General features: G+C 37.0%; 1 protein-coding gene across 1 annotated transcript in view; it reads left to right on the top strand.

Moving 5' to 3' along the window:
• Window positions 1–16,438, top strand: part of TTN (titin) — a 239,952-nt gene that overhangs the window by 24,885 nt on the left and 198,629 nt on the right. The window contains exons 27-44 of the mRNA XM_084264549.1: window positions 390–2,080; window positions 2,178–2,459; window positions 2,735–3,001; window positions 3,155–3,427; window positions 3,539–3,802; window positions 3,902–4,162; window positions 4,659–4,919; window positions 5,353–5,616; window positions 5,709–5,969; window positions 6,150–6,410; window positions 6,859–7,119; window positions 7,207–7,348; window positions 7,440–7,605; window positions 7,821–8,052; window positions 8,616–8,900; window positions 9,002–9,127; window positions 11,250–11,438; window positions 15,703–15,759. Coding sequence (XP_084120675.1) covers window positions 390–2,080; window positions 2,178–2,459; window positions 2,735–3,001; window positions 3,155–3,427; window positions 3,539–3,802; window positions 3,902–4,162; window positions 4,659–4,919; window positions 5,353–5,616; window positions 5,709–5,969; window positions 6,150–6,410; window positions 6,859–7,119; window positions 7,207–7,348; window positions 7,440–7,605; window positions 7,821–8,052; window positions 8,616–8,900; window positions 9,002–9,127; window positions 11,250–11,438; window positions 15,703–15,759 — 5,543 coding nt within the window. The remainder of the gene's footprint in view (window positions 1–389; window positions 2,081–2,177; window positions 2,460–2,734; window positions 3,002–3,154; window positions 3,428–3,538; window positions 3,803–3,901; window positions 4,163–4,658; window positions 4,920–5,352; window positions 5,617–5,708; window positions 5,970–6,149; window positions 6,411–6,858; window positions 7,120–7,206; window positions 7,349–7,439; window positions 7,606–7,820; window positions 8,053–8,615; window positions 8,901–9,001; window positions 9,128–11,249; window positions 11,439–15,702; window positions 15,760–16,438) is intronic.

The following is a 16,438-nucleotide window of genomic DNA, read 5'->3' as shown; positions in this document are numbered from 1 at the left end:
AAGCTACTAACAGTCATTAGTAGTTGCATTGCAGCAAGGCTGAGAGATATAAAATAGTTTGTAGGACTCCATTCTTTCCAGCTTGTGTATTTGTGCAATTCATACTCAGCAAAGCCAGTGCTTTAAAAAAAGACATTTTGGGAACCTTTATCTGTCTGATTTTGAAGTCCTCTGCAGGCAGAACTATCGTTGGATTCAAGACTGGGTTTTATTATCCTTACCTGTTTGATTCTTAGGCACTGCATTCACAAATATGAATAAATGTAAACAATGTGTCTAATTCCTCCAGAGATTTGCTTTTGAAGGCTTATACCTAATTTTGGACATGGGGAAAATTGAATAACAAAGAAGTGCAAAAACGTTTTTAAAAAATTGTTTTAATATTTCAGGATTGAGGGAACCAAAGGGGCAGCTGCCCTTAAAATTGAATCTACTGCCAGGCAAGATGCTGCATGGTATACTGCTACTGCTATCAATAAAGCTGGGCGGGACACTACTCGGTGCAAAGTAAATGTTGAAGTTCAACATGCAGAACCTGAACCAGAAAGGAGACTAATCATTCCAAAAGGAACTTACAAAGCCAAGGAGATTGCTGCACCAGAGTTAGAACCTCTCCATTTGCGATATGGTCAAGAGCAATGGGAGGAAGGAGATCTCTACGATAAAGAAAAGCAACAGAAACCTTTTTTTAAGAAGAAGCTCACATCTTTAAGGCTTAAGCAATTTGGACCAGCACACTTTGAGTGTAGGCTTACACCAATTGGTGACCCAACCATGGTGGTGGAGTGGTTGCATGATGGCAAACCCTTGGAAGCAGCTAACAGACTCCGCATGATCAATGAGTTTGGGTACTGTAGCCTGGACTATGGAGTAGCCTATTCCAGAGATAGTGGAGTGATCACTTGCAGGGCAACTAACAAATATGGTACAGACCATACATCTGCTACTCTGATTGTGAAGGATGAGAAAAGCCTTGTGGAAGAATCCCAGTTGCCTGAAGGCAGAAGGGGACTGCAGCGAATAGAAGAGTTAGAAAGAATGGCCCATGAAGGTGCTCTTCCTGCAGTTGCTGTGGACCAAAAGGAAAAACAAAAACCAGAACTCGTTTTGGTTCCTGAACCTGCAAGAGTACTGGAAGGTGAAACAGCACGATTCCGCTGCCGTGTGACTGGCTATCCTTTGCCCAAGGTCAACTGGTACCTCAATGGACAGCTCATCCGTAAGAGCAAAAGGTTTAGACTCCGGTACGATGGAATCTACTACCTGGATATTGTGGACTGCAAATCGTATGACACAGGAGAGGTGAAAGTCACTGCAGAGAATCCAGAAGGCTTTATTGAACATAAGGTGAGACTTGAGATCCAGCAGAGGGAAGACTTCAGATCTGTTCTTCGCCGTGCTCCTGAACCCAAACATGAGCCCGCAGTAACAGAGCCTGGAAAACTTCTCTTTGAGGTACAGAAGGTAGACAAACCCGCAGAGACAACAACCAAAGAAGTGGTGAAGCTTAAAAGGGCTGAAAGAATCACTCATGAGAAGCTTTCAGAGGAATCTGAAGAGCTGCGTAGTAAATTCAAGCGTAGGACAGAAGAGGGCTATTACGAAGCCATCACTGCTGTGGAACTTAAGTCTCGCAAAAAAGATGAATCATATGAAGAAATGTTAAAAAAGACAAAAGAAGAACTTCTTCACTGGACCAAAGAGATCCCAGAGGAAGAGAAGAAAGCACTTCCTCCTGAAGGCAAAATCACCATTCCAACATTCAAACCAGAGAAGGTTGAGCTTAGTCCAAGTATGGAGGCTCCTAAGATATTTGAACGAATTCAAAGCCAGACTGTAGCCCAGGGAACGGATGCACACTTTCGTGTGAGAGTGGTGGGAAAACCAGACCCTGAGTGCCAGTGGTTCAAAAATGGTGTGCAGATTGAAAGGACTGATCGTGTATATTGGTACTGGCCTGAAGATAATGTTTGTGAATTAGTCATCAGAGATGTGACTTCTGATGATTCTGCCAGTATCATGGTGAAAGCAGTCAATATAGCTGGTGAAACATCTAGCCATGCTTTCCTGTTAGTACAAGGTAATTTAAATTCTCTTCCTTTTATCATACTGTTTATCATAGTGTGTTAAGTCTGCATGGCCTGTGTACTGTTGATTCTTTGCATTTCGTTTTGCAGCCAAACAGTTAATCAACTTTACCCAGAAGTTACAAGATGTTGTTGCTAAAGAGAGAGACTCCATGGCAACATTTGAATGTGAGACATCAGAACCCTTTGTCAAAGTGAAATGGTTTAAGGATGGAATTGAGATTCATTCTGGAGACAAATACCGGATGCACTCAGACAGAAAGGCCCATTTTCTTTCTGTACTAGCAATTGAAGTGTCTGATGCTGATGACTACAGCTGTGCCCTGGTAGAAGATGAATCCATAAAAACTACTGCAAAGCTTACTGTTGAAGGTAGGAAGCACACAACTCAGCACCATGCAGTACTTTTACAGTGAAATCAGCTTCAGGCAGAAATAAAACAATTTAAACTGTTTTCTAACACACTAAGAAATGTTCAAGCTGCTTTGATATTCCCGGAATTCAGCATGAGAGTTTGGAGTTATATTTATGTAAAATGGTTACACTGTGTATGTGTATTAATTTCCTTAGGCTCATTTAGTAAGTAGTGTTTTCATCAGGGGTATCTCATCAAGCTTATTCATAACTGTAATTATTTTTGCTTGTAGGTGCTGTGGTTGAGTTTATTAAAGAACTTGAGGATGTTGAAGTACCAGAATCCTTCTCGGGTGAACTCGAATGTGAGGTTTCTCCGGAAGATGTAGAGGGAAAATGGTACCATGGTGATGTTGAGCTCACTTCTAATCATAAATATGTGATTGCATCCCGCCGTGGTCGCCAAATCCTCACTATTAAAGATGTTAATAAAGATGATCAGGGAGAGTATAGCTTTGTTGTTGATGGAAAAAGGACTCACTGCAAACTAAAGATGAAGCGTAAGTGTTTGTAATACTTATATTTTCTCTATATTATGGATTGTCTGTATTATAGCATTTATTATAGCTACATCACTATATTCCACATTGACTTATGATTCAATAATCTGCTTATCTGTTATGAGAATTAATTAACTTCATTTCATTCCACAGCTCGTCCCATGGCTATTCTCCAAGGACTTACTGATCAAAAAGTCTGTGAGGGAGATATTGTACAACTTGAAGTTAAAGTCTCCCTAGAAAATGTAGAAGGTGTCTGGATGAAAGACGGTCATGAAATTCAATCAAGTGATCGTATGCATATTGTGTTGGATAAACAGTCACACATGTTGCTGATAGAAGATGCAACAAAGGAAGACAGTGGAGCTTACTCTTTTAGTGTTCCTGGTCTTGGACTGTCAACGACTGGACAGGTTACAGTTTACAGTAAGTGATTATCATGATTTTGAAACTGGTTTTGATTTTGGGGTCCATTATGATTACTTTTTAAAGGCATAGGGGTTTTTTTTCATTATGAATATTTTTGTAACTTTACAGGTGTGGAAATAGTGGTGCCTCTCAAGGATGTTCATGTAGTTGAAGGAACAAAAGCTATCCTCGAATGCAAAGTTTCGGCACCTGATGTATCTTCGTCCAAATGGTACCTAAATGATCATCAGATAAAGCCTGATGAACGTGTACAAGCTGTATGTAAAGGCACCAAACAGAGGCTAGTGCTTACCAGAACACATGCATCAGATGAAGGACATTACAAGCTATTGGTTGGCAAAGTTGAAACAAGTTGCAATGTCACAGTTGAAAGTATGTTTCATTTAAAATGCACAGTGCTTTTAAAGACATAATTTCACAATGCTATACTGTGGGAGCAACTAATATATTTATATTGTATTCTTTCCACAGAAATTGAGATTATTAGAGGTCTTCATGACATCACATGCACTGAAACACAGAATGTATCCTTCGAGGTCGAGCTCTCCCATTCAGGGATTGATGTAATTTGGCATTTCAAAGGCCAAGAGATAAAGGCTGGACCTAAATATAAAATAGAAGCACGTGGCAAAATATATAAATTGACAGTGGTGAAGATGATGAAAGATGATGAAGGAGAATATGTATTTTATGCTGGAGAGAAGAAAACATCTGGAAAGCTTATAGTAGCAGGTTAGTAGAGTTAAAATCCAAGATTTTTAATTCACTGTGATTTTAAAATAGTGCTCAGTGTATTGTATTTTGCAATTGTAGCAATTTTGCTGCTTCTGTGCTTTTGGTCTCTTTTTTTCTTCCCACATTCTCTTTGCTTTTCGCCTTATCTCTTGTGATTAGAATTTTTCTGAATCAGAACCGTAGTATGGGATGCTGCAGCATGCTTTTAATTTAATTAATGTAGAAAAGAAGGGTTTTGTCTTGAGTGTTCATTATACCTGTGCTGATAATAAAAGGAATAAATGAGAATAACTGGCATAGAAGAAAGAAACATCTTTTTGCAATGTTTGGCTCATAGTCCATTCTTGATATTTCCCATAACTCGGAGTGTCTATGGTATGCTGCAAATTAGGGCAAAGAATTCCAGCATCAACTTTTCATGTGGTTGTATTTCTGTATGGGGGAAAGATTGCACAGCAACACAACAAAACCATCTGCTTCTGCTTCACAACAGGTGGTGCCATTTCAAAGCCTCTCACTGACCTCACTGTGGCTGAGTCCCAAACAGCTGTTTTTGAATGTGAGGTGGCAAATCCCGAATCAGATGGTCAGTGGCTAAAAAATGGTAGACCATTACCTATGACAGACCAATACCGTGCTGAATCGGACGGCGTAAAGAGAAGGCTCAATATCCCTGTCACAAAACTGGATGATATGGGTGAATATAGCTATGAAATAGCAAGCTCAAAGACATCTGCCAAGCTGAAGGTTGAAGGTCAGTATTTTTAATTCCTATCTGGTGTCTTTAAGATTCTGTCCAGCATCACTCACTGTGTCTTGGATCAGGACCTAAGATCCTAGCATATTTTGCTTTGTTTTCTAAAATCATTTTTATATTATGATGCACTTTCTAAGGTACCACACATTTTATTTTGCAGTATACATATTTGGAATGTAGCATGATACTTAAATAAAACCACATTTTATTCAAGGTACTGGCTAGTAGGTAGAAATTAACTCTTTTCTAGCTGTGTAGTAAACATATCAAATAAAAAAACCCCGGTTTTCATGAGTGCTAAAAATATACATTCCTTTTTGTGTTCCAAGCACACCACTTTAGATTCAGTTTTATTAAGATTATTCTATTTACTATAATTTTTTTTCTCTTTTGTCAAGTTGTGGGGTTTTTTTTCTTTTTTTCTCCCTAGCTGTTAAGATAAAGAAGACACTGAAGAACTTGACTGTGACAGAAACACAGGAGGCAGTTTTTAGTGTAGAACTGACCCACCCTGATGTGAAAGGAGCTCTGTGGATTAAAAACGGCGTTGAACTTGAATCAAATGACAAATACGAAATTTCAGTGAAAGGAACTATTCACACACTGAAAATCAAACACTGTGTTGTCACTGATGAGTCTGTTTATAGCTTTAAGCTTGGAAAAATCGGAGCAAATGCCAGGCTTCATGTGGAAAGTAAGTCAATCTTGTTTGAATAGTTGCTTTAATGTATGGTTTGAAATTCAAATCAAACACACTGCTTAATCTTGGTGATTTTTTTCCTCAAGCTGTCAAGATTATCAAAAAGCCAAAGGATGTGACTGCTTTGGAAAATGCTGTTGTCTCCTTTGAACTGAGTGTATCCCATGATACTGTACCAGTTCGATGGTTCCACAAAAACGTTGAGCTTAAACAAAGTGACAAATACAAGATGATCTCTCAAAGGAAAGTTCACAAGCTTATGCTGCATAACATATCTCCTGCTGATGCTGGGGAATACACAGCTCTTGTTGGACAAATTGAGTGTAAAGCAAAACTGTTTGTGGAAAGTAAGTATTGTAAGTTTGTAAGAAAGTAATTATATTAATTGCTACACCAACTCATGTTGAACAACTTGCCCTGACACTTCATAGCCCATTACCCCTGAGGCTTATTTTTGCAGTCTTTCACACATACCAATTTTTAAAAATTCCTTTCTTTTCTTCTGTCCTTTTTTTCCCCCCTCTTAGCCATACACATCACAAAGACTATGAAAAACATTGAGATCCCTGAGACCAAAACTGCCTCTTTTCAGTGTGAAGTTTCTCATTTCAATGTGCCTGCTGTCTGGTTGAAAAATGGTGTAGAGATTGAAATGAGTGAAAAGTTCAAAATAGTGGTCCAGGGTAAACTTCATCAGCTCAATATCATGAACACAAGCAGTGAAGATTCTGCGGAATACACGTTTGTCTGTGGAAATGACAGAGTCAGTGCAACACTGACCGTGAAACGTACGTAAAAATGAAATTAACCAGAATATTTTGCAGTTATCCATAATAGTGGTTTTGTTAATACATGTACTTGGTGCAATTCAGACAAAACCAACACTACTGTTGATGCTTTTTCAGTTCTAAACAGCCTCAAATAAATTTTTAAAAGAGGCCTGGAAGCTATCAACTTGAAAGTCTGATCTTGGATTCTTCTGTTTAGGCCGACATGCCTAGATTCCAAGACACCACAGAAGACAGAATTTGAATTCTAATGTCATTCAGAAGTTTTGGGAAATTGAATTGTAGCATTCTGGACACAAAGCCTTCCTTTTAATATTACCAAATATCAAAATCTGTCTTTTGAACATCTCTGATCCATTTAACGTGTGGAAAATAAAGCAAAACAGAAAAAAACCAAACTCAAAAACCAAAGCCTACAACCAAACCATATCTATTTCTTTTCTTTTAGCCATTTTAATTACCTCCATGCTAAAAGATATCAATGCTGAAGAGAAAGATACAATAACATTTGAAGTTACTGTCAACTATGAAGGTATCTCATACAAGTGGCTGAAGAATGGTGTAGAAATAAAATCGACTGATAAATGCCAGATACGAACAAAGAAGCTCACACACTCCCTCTCCATAAGGAATGTGCATTTTGGTGATGCCGCAGAATATACTTTTGTTGCTGGAAAAGCAGCTTCATCAGCCACTTTATATGTGGAAGGTATTTGACCTCTTGATTTGTATATTTAGTGACTTCTAGTGGCTTAAGTAACATCGTGGAACTCATTCTCTTCTTTTTCTGCCCTAGCTCGCCACATTGAATTTAGGAAACATATTAAAGACATCAAGGTTGTGGAGAAGAAAAGGGCTATTTTTGAGTGTGAAGTTTCAGAACCTGACATTCAGGTTCAGTGGATGAAAGATGGACAAGAACTCCAGATTGGTGACAGGTAAGTAATTGTTTCTATAATATAATGATTTTTGTTATGTATTTTTCCCCAGGAAATAACATGTATTTTTTTGTGTTTCTGATGTCATCAGGATGAAAATTCAGAGAGAGAAATATGTCCACCGTCTCATCATTCCGTCCACAAAAATGTCTGATGCTGGTCAGTACACTGTAGTAGCAGGTGGAAACACATCCAGTGCCAATTTGGTAGTGGAAGGTCGTGACATTCGTATCAGAAGCGTCCGTAAAGATATTCAGGTATGGCCTGTTCAGAAAAATAAATATTTCGTAACTTTGTAACTCAAAGAATAATTCTAAGGAAAAGCAACAATACCTAACCAGGAAGAGTCTAACACAAAAATCTGTAATCACAAGGTCATGGCCTTCTAGGGAACTGGAATGTAGGATCATCTGTATAAAGGGGAAAAAAAAAAAAAGCAGCTATTTCTAATATTTATTCTACTTGTTCAAAGGTCATTGAGAGACAAAGAGCTGAAATTGAATTTGAAGTCAATGAAGATGACATTGAACCACAGTGGTACAAGGATGGTATTGAGATCAACTTCCAGTATGAGGAAAGATACAGTTATGTGGTGGAAAGGAGAGTTCATCGAATGAGCATCTTTGAAACCACTTACTCCGATGCTGGGGAATATACTTTTGTTGCAGGACGGAATAGAAGTTCCATTGTTCTCTATGTGAATGGTATGTATCCCCCAAATAATGTTTTGTCTGTATTACCCAGTGTTTTTCTTTATAGCTTTTCTGGAATTCTCTCTCTGAAAGTTAAAAAACAACAACAACAAAAAAAAAACAACCCAAAGAGATTCTCCTCCAAAGAGATTCACCTCCAAAATCCTCATGTACATGGCTGTTTCTTGCTCTACTGAAATAGCTGGCTCCCTGATGAAAGTGCTATATCAGTTCTTTTCTGAAGTGTATTTATTTATACCGGGAAATTCTCAAGTCCAAGTAAAACTAAATTGTTCATATGGCTAAATATGCCAGAGGGATCAACCTAGTAATTTTTGGACACATTTTTCCAGAAAACATCCAACATCGATAATTACAATAAGGCATTTGCTGCTAGTCCGTTCAGCCTGTATCAAGAGAAAAGGGCACATTTACACGGGCACACAAGATTGGGGGGGGAAGAAGAAGATTAAAAATATTCCTTGCTAGTATTTTTGAAGCCTTGACAAATATTAACAATAAGATTTCTCTCTCATTCTTTCTCCCTCCCTTTCCCCGCACCCCCACATTTGCAGCACCAGAGCCACCCCAGATTATTCAGGAGCTAGAGCCAACCACTGTGGAGTCTGGCAAACCTGCCCGCTTCTGTGCTATGATATCAGGCAAACCCCAGCCCAAAATTTCCTGGTACAAAGATGATCAACAGCTTTCTCCAGGTTTCAAGTGCAAGTTTCTTCATGATGCACAAGAATATACTCTGTTGCTGATTGAAACTTTCCCTGAAGATGCAGCAGTGTACACCTGTGAAGCAAAAAATGACTATGGAGTTGCTACAACTTCAGCTTCACTTTCAGTGGAAAGTGAGTGTCCCGTGATCATAACAATGTGTGCGAAATGAAATTGTCAAGCTGTGTGTAATCTTTTTCATGTTTGAAAACTACTTCTTTTTCTTATTCCTTAGTCCCAGAAGTTGTTTCTCCTGAGCTAGAAGTACCAGTCTATCCACCTGCTGTCATAATCCCACTACGTGATGCTGTTACATCCGAGGGCCAGTCTGCTCGTTTCCAGTGCAGGGTTACAGGCACAGGTGGGTTTAACAAAATCCTGTACATCTTTTCACCTCTCAGAATTTTTTGTCTTGAACTCAGAATAAATGCAACAGTGTATGTGGTGGGATCAGTCTTTCCCTGGAAGTACAGTTATTTGATATATGCAAGCAACAGTGTCACTGCCAACTATTAATTAAGAAGTCATATGTCAAAAATGGGATCAAGCATGTAATTTCTAAACCATCATATATGTTAAGCATTTTTAAAAAGAAGGTCTTTATTTCAAAAAAAAATTCTCTGTTTCAAATGCTAAGTGATATTGGAAAACTGTTTCAGTGAATAAAATGCAGTTTCAAAACACTCAATATCATGGTTGAAAAGCATTATCATGTTAAATGAACATGGCAAAGATTCTGATGACACACAGTGTCATGTCAATTAGACAGTATGAAACTGAGCCTCAAGCAATATTATATTTAAACTAATATTCCAAATTATTTCATATCACTCTGCAAACAGTAAACTGCAATTGCATTCTTTTTCCTAGCATAAGAAGGTATTTACTCATTGTCTTTCTAAATGTAGATTTTCCTTAAATAAGTTTGCTAGTTTTAGTTATATAGCATATCATTCTACAATTAAAATTGTTTCCAAGTTAACACTAAACCAAATGGAATTGTCTTTCCTCACTTCAGTAAATAATGTTGAGTATGACCAGTAATAAAATATTTACATGGTAAACTGCAGAAAAGGATCCAGTTCTAATCCCAAAGTTTTGCAATTATTTAAAGATAAATAAAACTCAAAATTAAAAGTGATCCTGACTGATAGTTGTGTAAAAATCCACATAAAATTTGTGACATATATACATATGCAAATATATAAAATTTGCGTTCCATCACGTGGAACTTTTTCTCTTTTTTCTTTTATTTTTTTAATGCTTAAAAAAATCTGATTCTGCTGAAGAAGTGGTACTAAAATTCAGAAAATTTATTTTGGAAAGCCTGGCCTGCCAGTGTGCAAAGTATGCTATTGTAACTTTTTTTACAAGAACTGTATCGATGTGAATGTGGAAGCTGCATGTACAGCACAAAGCATAAGGATCAATTCATTTAGGTCCCTTTTCATAAAAGCATAGAATTGGCTAGGTGGGAAAAGACTTTTAAGATCATTGAGTCCAACCATTAACCTATCACTGCCAAGTTTATCACTAAACCTTGTCACTGGCTGCCACATCTACACGTCTTTTAAATATCTCCAGGGCTGTTGATTCAACCGCTTCCCTGGGCATCTGGTTCCAGTGCTGGATGGCATTTCTGGTGAAGGAATTTTTTATTATTGAAAGTTTCCTTTATTTAACACTGCATCCAAATATATCTGCATTCCCTCTTGTGAAAACAAAACCTTTTTCATTAGGTTAGGTAATACATGATTAAAAATACAGTTGTTTAACAGTACATATTTTGCAGCTGACTATTGAAAACACTGTCCCTTCTTATGACAGTAATAGCGCACTATCTGTGTGAAAACGTTTGATTCACGATATAATATAGTGCCAGATGGAGGGTGGAGAGTGAAGGTTAAAGACTGTTTCAGTCCTTTTCCAAGTCTACAAGTCAAATGACACAATATTTTATATAGGAATTTTACAAAGGTACAAAGACAAGATCTTTCTTGAGAAATATATGACGTAAAAATATATTGGCCACAAAAAGAGGTGAGGTACTGTCGTTAGCAAAAGGATATTCTGTTTTAATTTCTTTAACTTTTTGAGCTCAACCTAGTGACTTTATAACCTGCTTAATCAGGCAATTAATTGTAGCAGAATCCCTCTTCAAAAACAAGACTTTCTCTGATTTTAGTAGTATCAAAATATTTTTAAATTTATACGTTAAGATGGGAAAGGAAAAAATATTTTCACTCAGGAATATAGCAGCTCCAGAGTCAGTTTTCCAATACAAGTATTTTCAGTGCAGAAATCAAAACTTAAAGCAATGTGTAGGCCACTTTTCACTGATCATGCATTACCAAAGTAATGCAAGGCATTTTTAAGTTTTAAAAAGACATGAGATTAAGATTTCTGACATATTTATATATGTGTTCACTTACTAGTCTAATATCATAATGTACACATTTTTCTTCATTCTGTTGCTTGAGCAGATCTGAAAGTCTCTTGGTACAGCAAAGAGAGAGAGATCAAGCCATCACGTTTTTTCAGAATGACTCAGTTTGAAGACACTTACCAGCTGGAGATTGCTGAAGCTTATCCAGAGGATGAAGGAATCTATACCTTTGTGGCTAGTAATTCTGTAGGCCAAGTGACAAGCACTGCTACCTTGAAGTTAGAAGGTACAGCGTGCAATTAAAGAAGATGTCTTGTTTAGGTCACATTCCAATACTAATCTTAATGCACACTAATGACTGTATGTGAGTCATTGTCTGTCATGTCGTCTTCTAACTCAATTAATTGCTGCCACTTACAATGACTACAGAATACATTTATGTCTCAAAAATACAGGTCATGCATTGGAAAAATTATTTCACAATTTTTCAATGTTCCATGCACCTCACCTTTTCATTCTCTCCAGTATTAGAACATGTCATGCACCAAACTTGGTAGAAACTTTCTTCCTAATACAAGTGCTTTGCTTACACATTCTTTGACTTGACTGTGAGGAGAATCTAGTAAGAATTTTTGTATAAAATAAATTACTTTGAAAGTGTTGGAAAACATGTTAAATGGAGGTCTGCACCAGGTACTCACGAGCTGAAAAGAAATAGTTTCCATTCACGTGAATTGATGAAACATTGACCAAAATTTTATAGCAGAAATGCTGTCTGGAGAATCTTCTATTTCAATTCTAGATTGTCTTTGATGTTATTTAACCATAAATTATTTTCTTTTTGCAACAGATTTTATAAATTATGAATTAGAATAATCCATGCTGTTAAGTTTCAATATAGAAAAACAATCTTGAATGACAGAGAAAATTTTTTGTAGCATAGGGTAAGAAATTAAAAGTTGGCATGCTTCTTTTCAGGATTTAAAAATGTTGAAGAAGTTACATCAGAGTCCCATTGGCATGTTTCTTCATCTGTTTCACTTAAGGAGAAGTCTGTTGGCCAAAGGCCCACCTTTATCCAGCCTATTTCAAGCTGCAGGGTGTGCAGCGGGGAATCAGTCAGATTCCAAGCTAGAGTGTCTGGCATGCCCAAACCAAAAATCCAGTGGTTTCATAATCAACAACTCATGTTGCCATCAAAAGACTTAGTTTTCCACTTTGATGAGTCTACAGGCACAGCTATACTGATAATAGTAGATGCTTTCTTAAAGCATGCTGGGCAATACTCTTGCAAGGCAAGAAATAGTGCTGGAGAAGCAACTTGCACAGCTACACTTACAGTGACTGCAGAAGGTAAAGCCCCATTTTTAATTCAAAGGGATTCAGTTTGTTTATAGTACACTTTCATGCTGTTACTAACATTCTTTCCTTGCTACACACCTTTTCTTTACGAGCTAATGTTAGTAGTACCCACCTCTGTAACCCAGCCACTCTCATTTCTTCTGTTTAAGCTGTAACACTCAGAAATTTGAAAATATGTGTCTTCAGATATCTTTATATTTTCATATAGGTCAAAGAATAGAATTATTTTACGGGAGGTATTCAGATTTTTAAAACCTAATTAAATGATAGTTATAATATTGACTGAGGTATTTTGCACTATTTTGTAGGGTAAAAAAATGCCTCCCTTAAAAATTCCATAATAAGTTTCCAATATTAAAATGGACAACTCCAGTGAAAGAAGCAACAAGCACCAACTGTGCATCAACTGCATGACTGTCACAGGCATCACTTCACATCATACCCATCACATTCATACATGTGAATGGGTAGTCTTTGTGTTAAGAGCGTAGTGCATCTGGCATGCTGAGTTTTCACTTGAAGATCATTCATTTTCATCCTCCACACTGTTTGATTTTATCCGGAGCATGGTCCAGTACAGTTCTTTAGATACTAATATTCTTATTATTTTTGTTACTTGATTATACAGTGCAAGCCCTAGATAGGCAAAGTTCTGGGAAAGATGTAAAAGAGTCTATCCGGTCACAGTCTATATCAGAACTTCATGTTGCTCCTCTCACAAAGAAGAACAGTAAAACATATCAAAAAGAATTTAAATCAGTGCAACAACCACCACAGGAATTGGGTGTACAGGTTTTTGAAAGCATATCAGAAAGTTTGACCATGAAGGCTACATCAACTGAAGAAATGGAAGCCATGCACACAGCAATTATTTCCCAAACATCTCACAGCACCAGGATGTCTATGGCCACTGCTCAGGAAGTGAAAGATATCCCTCCAAAGATTCTCTTGCGGCTCAGAGACCTAACTGTGAACTGTGGTGACACTGCTCAGTTCATATGTGGCTTAGAAAATGAATTCTCCGAGTATTTCTGGTCCCATGAAGGTAAAAGGATAGAATTGTCTGAAAAATTGAAGATATCACAGAATGGAAGTGTCCTTCTGCTCACAATCCTAAATGTCCAGCTGACAGATCAAGGACTGTACAGTTGTACTGTATACAATGCTTATGGAGGGACAACAACTGCTGCAATACTAACAGTAAAAGGTGGTTATCTGACTTTTAACATTATGACTTACCTTTTGTAACTTCCTTATCACTGCCTACTCATATTTCCTTTATTATCAGTATATAACTGAGAAAGCTCTAGTAGTAGTGCTTTGGGATTTTTCCTCCACATTTACAGCTCTATTCATAAATTACATGTGCAGTACTGGGAAATTGGTATCATAATTTCATGCCTCTTCCCAACAAGTCACAGATGTCTGAAGCTTTTTATTTCTCCTATCTTTCGTGATATGTGGTTAGATGTAAAGTGAAGCAGGAATTTTTACATTTTCAGAATTCCTGAAGCTGGAGTTTAAAGAAAATAAGAATGTCAGATAAGCAATATTGAATTAGCTACCTGGTCATTTCAAGTACTGTGGGTCAACATTTTTCCAATAAATGCAAAGTTCCAACTCCAAGGTTGGCAATATAAGTCAAAGTACTTCACCAGTGGATTCTCGTCTTCTCTTCACTCTTCCTGGGATATATGTATTAATTTTTGCTAACAATCCTTCCACTTCTTCCCAAAATCAGCATATTAAAATGTTAGTATCTTACATTCTTGGGTCTTCACAAGTGCTATTATTATCAAGCTGGGCTGTTGATAGTATTTCTGCTGAGCTTAAAGGAATCAAGAGCAGAAAACTAAGATGAATGATGAGGAAGCCATTGACCCTTTTGAGTTGGCTCTTACATGATGAAATTTTTGCATTCTTGAGCTGGGCAAAATACTTTACATAATCTTCTGCTGCTACTTTCTAAATTGAGGGTCTCAATTAAAAGTGAAGATGTGCTTGTATTTGGCGTTACAGACTAAGTCTTGGTCCCATAAAGGTCCCATAGGCTTAACTGGTGCCTAGAGTAATCTAGCAGGAATAGAGCTTTTAAATGTGTAATCCCTCCTGTTTAATAGCATTGTAGCACTAATATGCTGGACATTCTTTCAATACTAATTACTGTATTTTTCCCCCCTAAGTTTAAGGATTCTTTTTATTCCTGCAAACCATCTGATCTAATCCTTTTCCTAACTTTATTCTTACCTAGCAAAAGAAGCACAAGCCAAAGCAGTAACAAAAATTACCCTTGAATCAGATACTAAAAGCTTTAAAGCAGCCAAAGATTGTCAGTTTAAAACATCTGAAGTTAAGCAAGAATCTTCCAAGAAAACCTCGAGCTTGTTTATATCTACATCCCAAAGACCACATGAAACTGAGAAGCAAACAAAAAGAATCTACTATCCCGATGTTGTGCCATGTGAAGACATCACAGAAACTTATGCCAAAGCACCAGAGTTTCTTGAAACTCTGCCTTCAGAAACCACTGTGAAAGAAGGAGATGATGTCTTACTCTTTTGTATAATGAAGGGTGTGCCTACACCTTGCGTGGTCTGGCTGTACAATCAGCTAATAGTTGAGGAGTCTGCACTGTGCTCCATAACACACGATGGGCCACTGTGCAGTTTGAGATTGTTGAAAGTTGGTCAGAACCACAAGGGTATATACAAGTGCAGAATAGTTAATCCTGCAGGACAAGCCGAGTGCAGCACCCATCTGAGAGTGACAGGTTGGCAACTGCATGTTCCTTTCAGTATCAATTCCTCATGCGTAGCGTCATTGCATTCCAGTACATTCATTTCCTGGGAGATGATAAAGAATAAGAAGCATCTCACTAGTCTGTGGGTTGTTGAATGTTTTCTTTAGAGATTTAAGGCATGATAAAGGCATGTTCCATTAGAAACTTTCCCCTACCAAGCAAGAAAGAAATCAAATCTTGTAGAAAAGCATACATTGCAAACAAGCTTGGAAGCATTTGATTATTCTGTTCTCAAAATTTATCACATGTTTGAATTTTGGCATGCATTTATGTGTATGTTTGTGTGAATTCCTGTATATTAGCAAGAAAGATTGAATGGTTTTAGTGCATAAAGCATTGATTGACATATTTTGCAACTATAGCTCAAAAATCTTTCTTTTTATTCTAGCTCCTGAGAAAATTATTCATGAGAAGCTAGAGGAAGAGATTGAAATGGAAGTGAAAGGTACAGTCACCAATTATGTTATGCAGAATAATTAGTATCAGTAATTAGCAATATTGTGAGAAGTTTTTATCTGCTTACATGTAGTGTCTGATGAGGAAAGAAAGACACACTTCAATGCATATTGGAATATGATGCATGTTGGTTTTGATATGCAAAGGGTTACCTGCATTATAAGGTTATTTAAGTTTTAAAATATGTTTAAAACTTCAAATTTATAATTTTGCAGCCATATTCTTAACTTTTCCTTCATGCTTTGCAGCTGTTTACAGAGCTTTTATTTGTTGAATTTCCTTTTGAATGCATGGAATAGTTTACTTCAGAAGGAAGTTATACAAATCTTAATCATATTATTTTAAAATAAGTTAGCAACCTAACATTAATTGGTTCAATGGATACTATTGGATGAAGTATACTGGAAAGCATTTGTTGTTTAGGATATGTGAAAGCTACATATTCCCATTGATTCCTTGCACTTTTTTTACATACATTAATTCATCATTATACATCTCTTACCCTGGCTTGCAGATAGCATACGTGGTTCATGTTGCTTGCTTTTTCCCTGTGCATAACACTGTGAAGTTAGTGGCTGTATTAGTTCGAATAAACGCCTTCTCATTTCATGTTAGCTAATCACTTACTTTTTTTTAATATCTTTCAAAATATTTTTTCTCAATTGTTT

This window comes from Gallinula chloropus, assembly GCF_964237585.1.
Source record: "Gallinula chloropus genome assembly, chromosome: 5".
Classification (NCBI taxonomy): domain Eukaryota; kingdom Metazoa; phylum Chordata; class Aves; order Gruiformes; family Rallidae; genus Gallinula; species Gallinula chloropus.
Note: the sequence above shows the minus strand (reverse complement) of the source record. Positions and strands in the feature narration are given on the sequence as shown.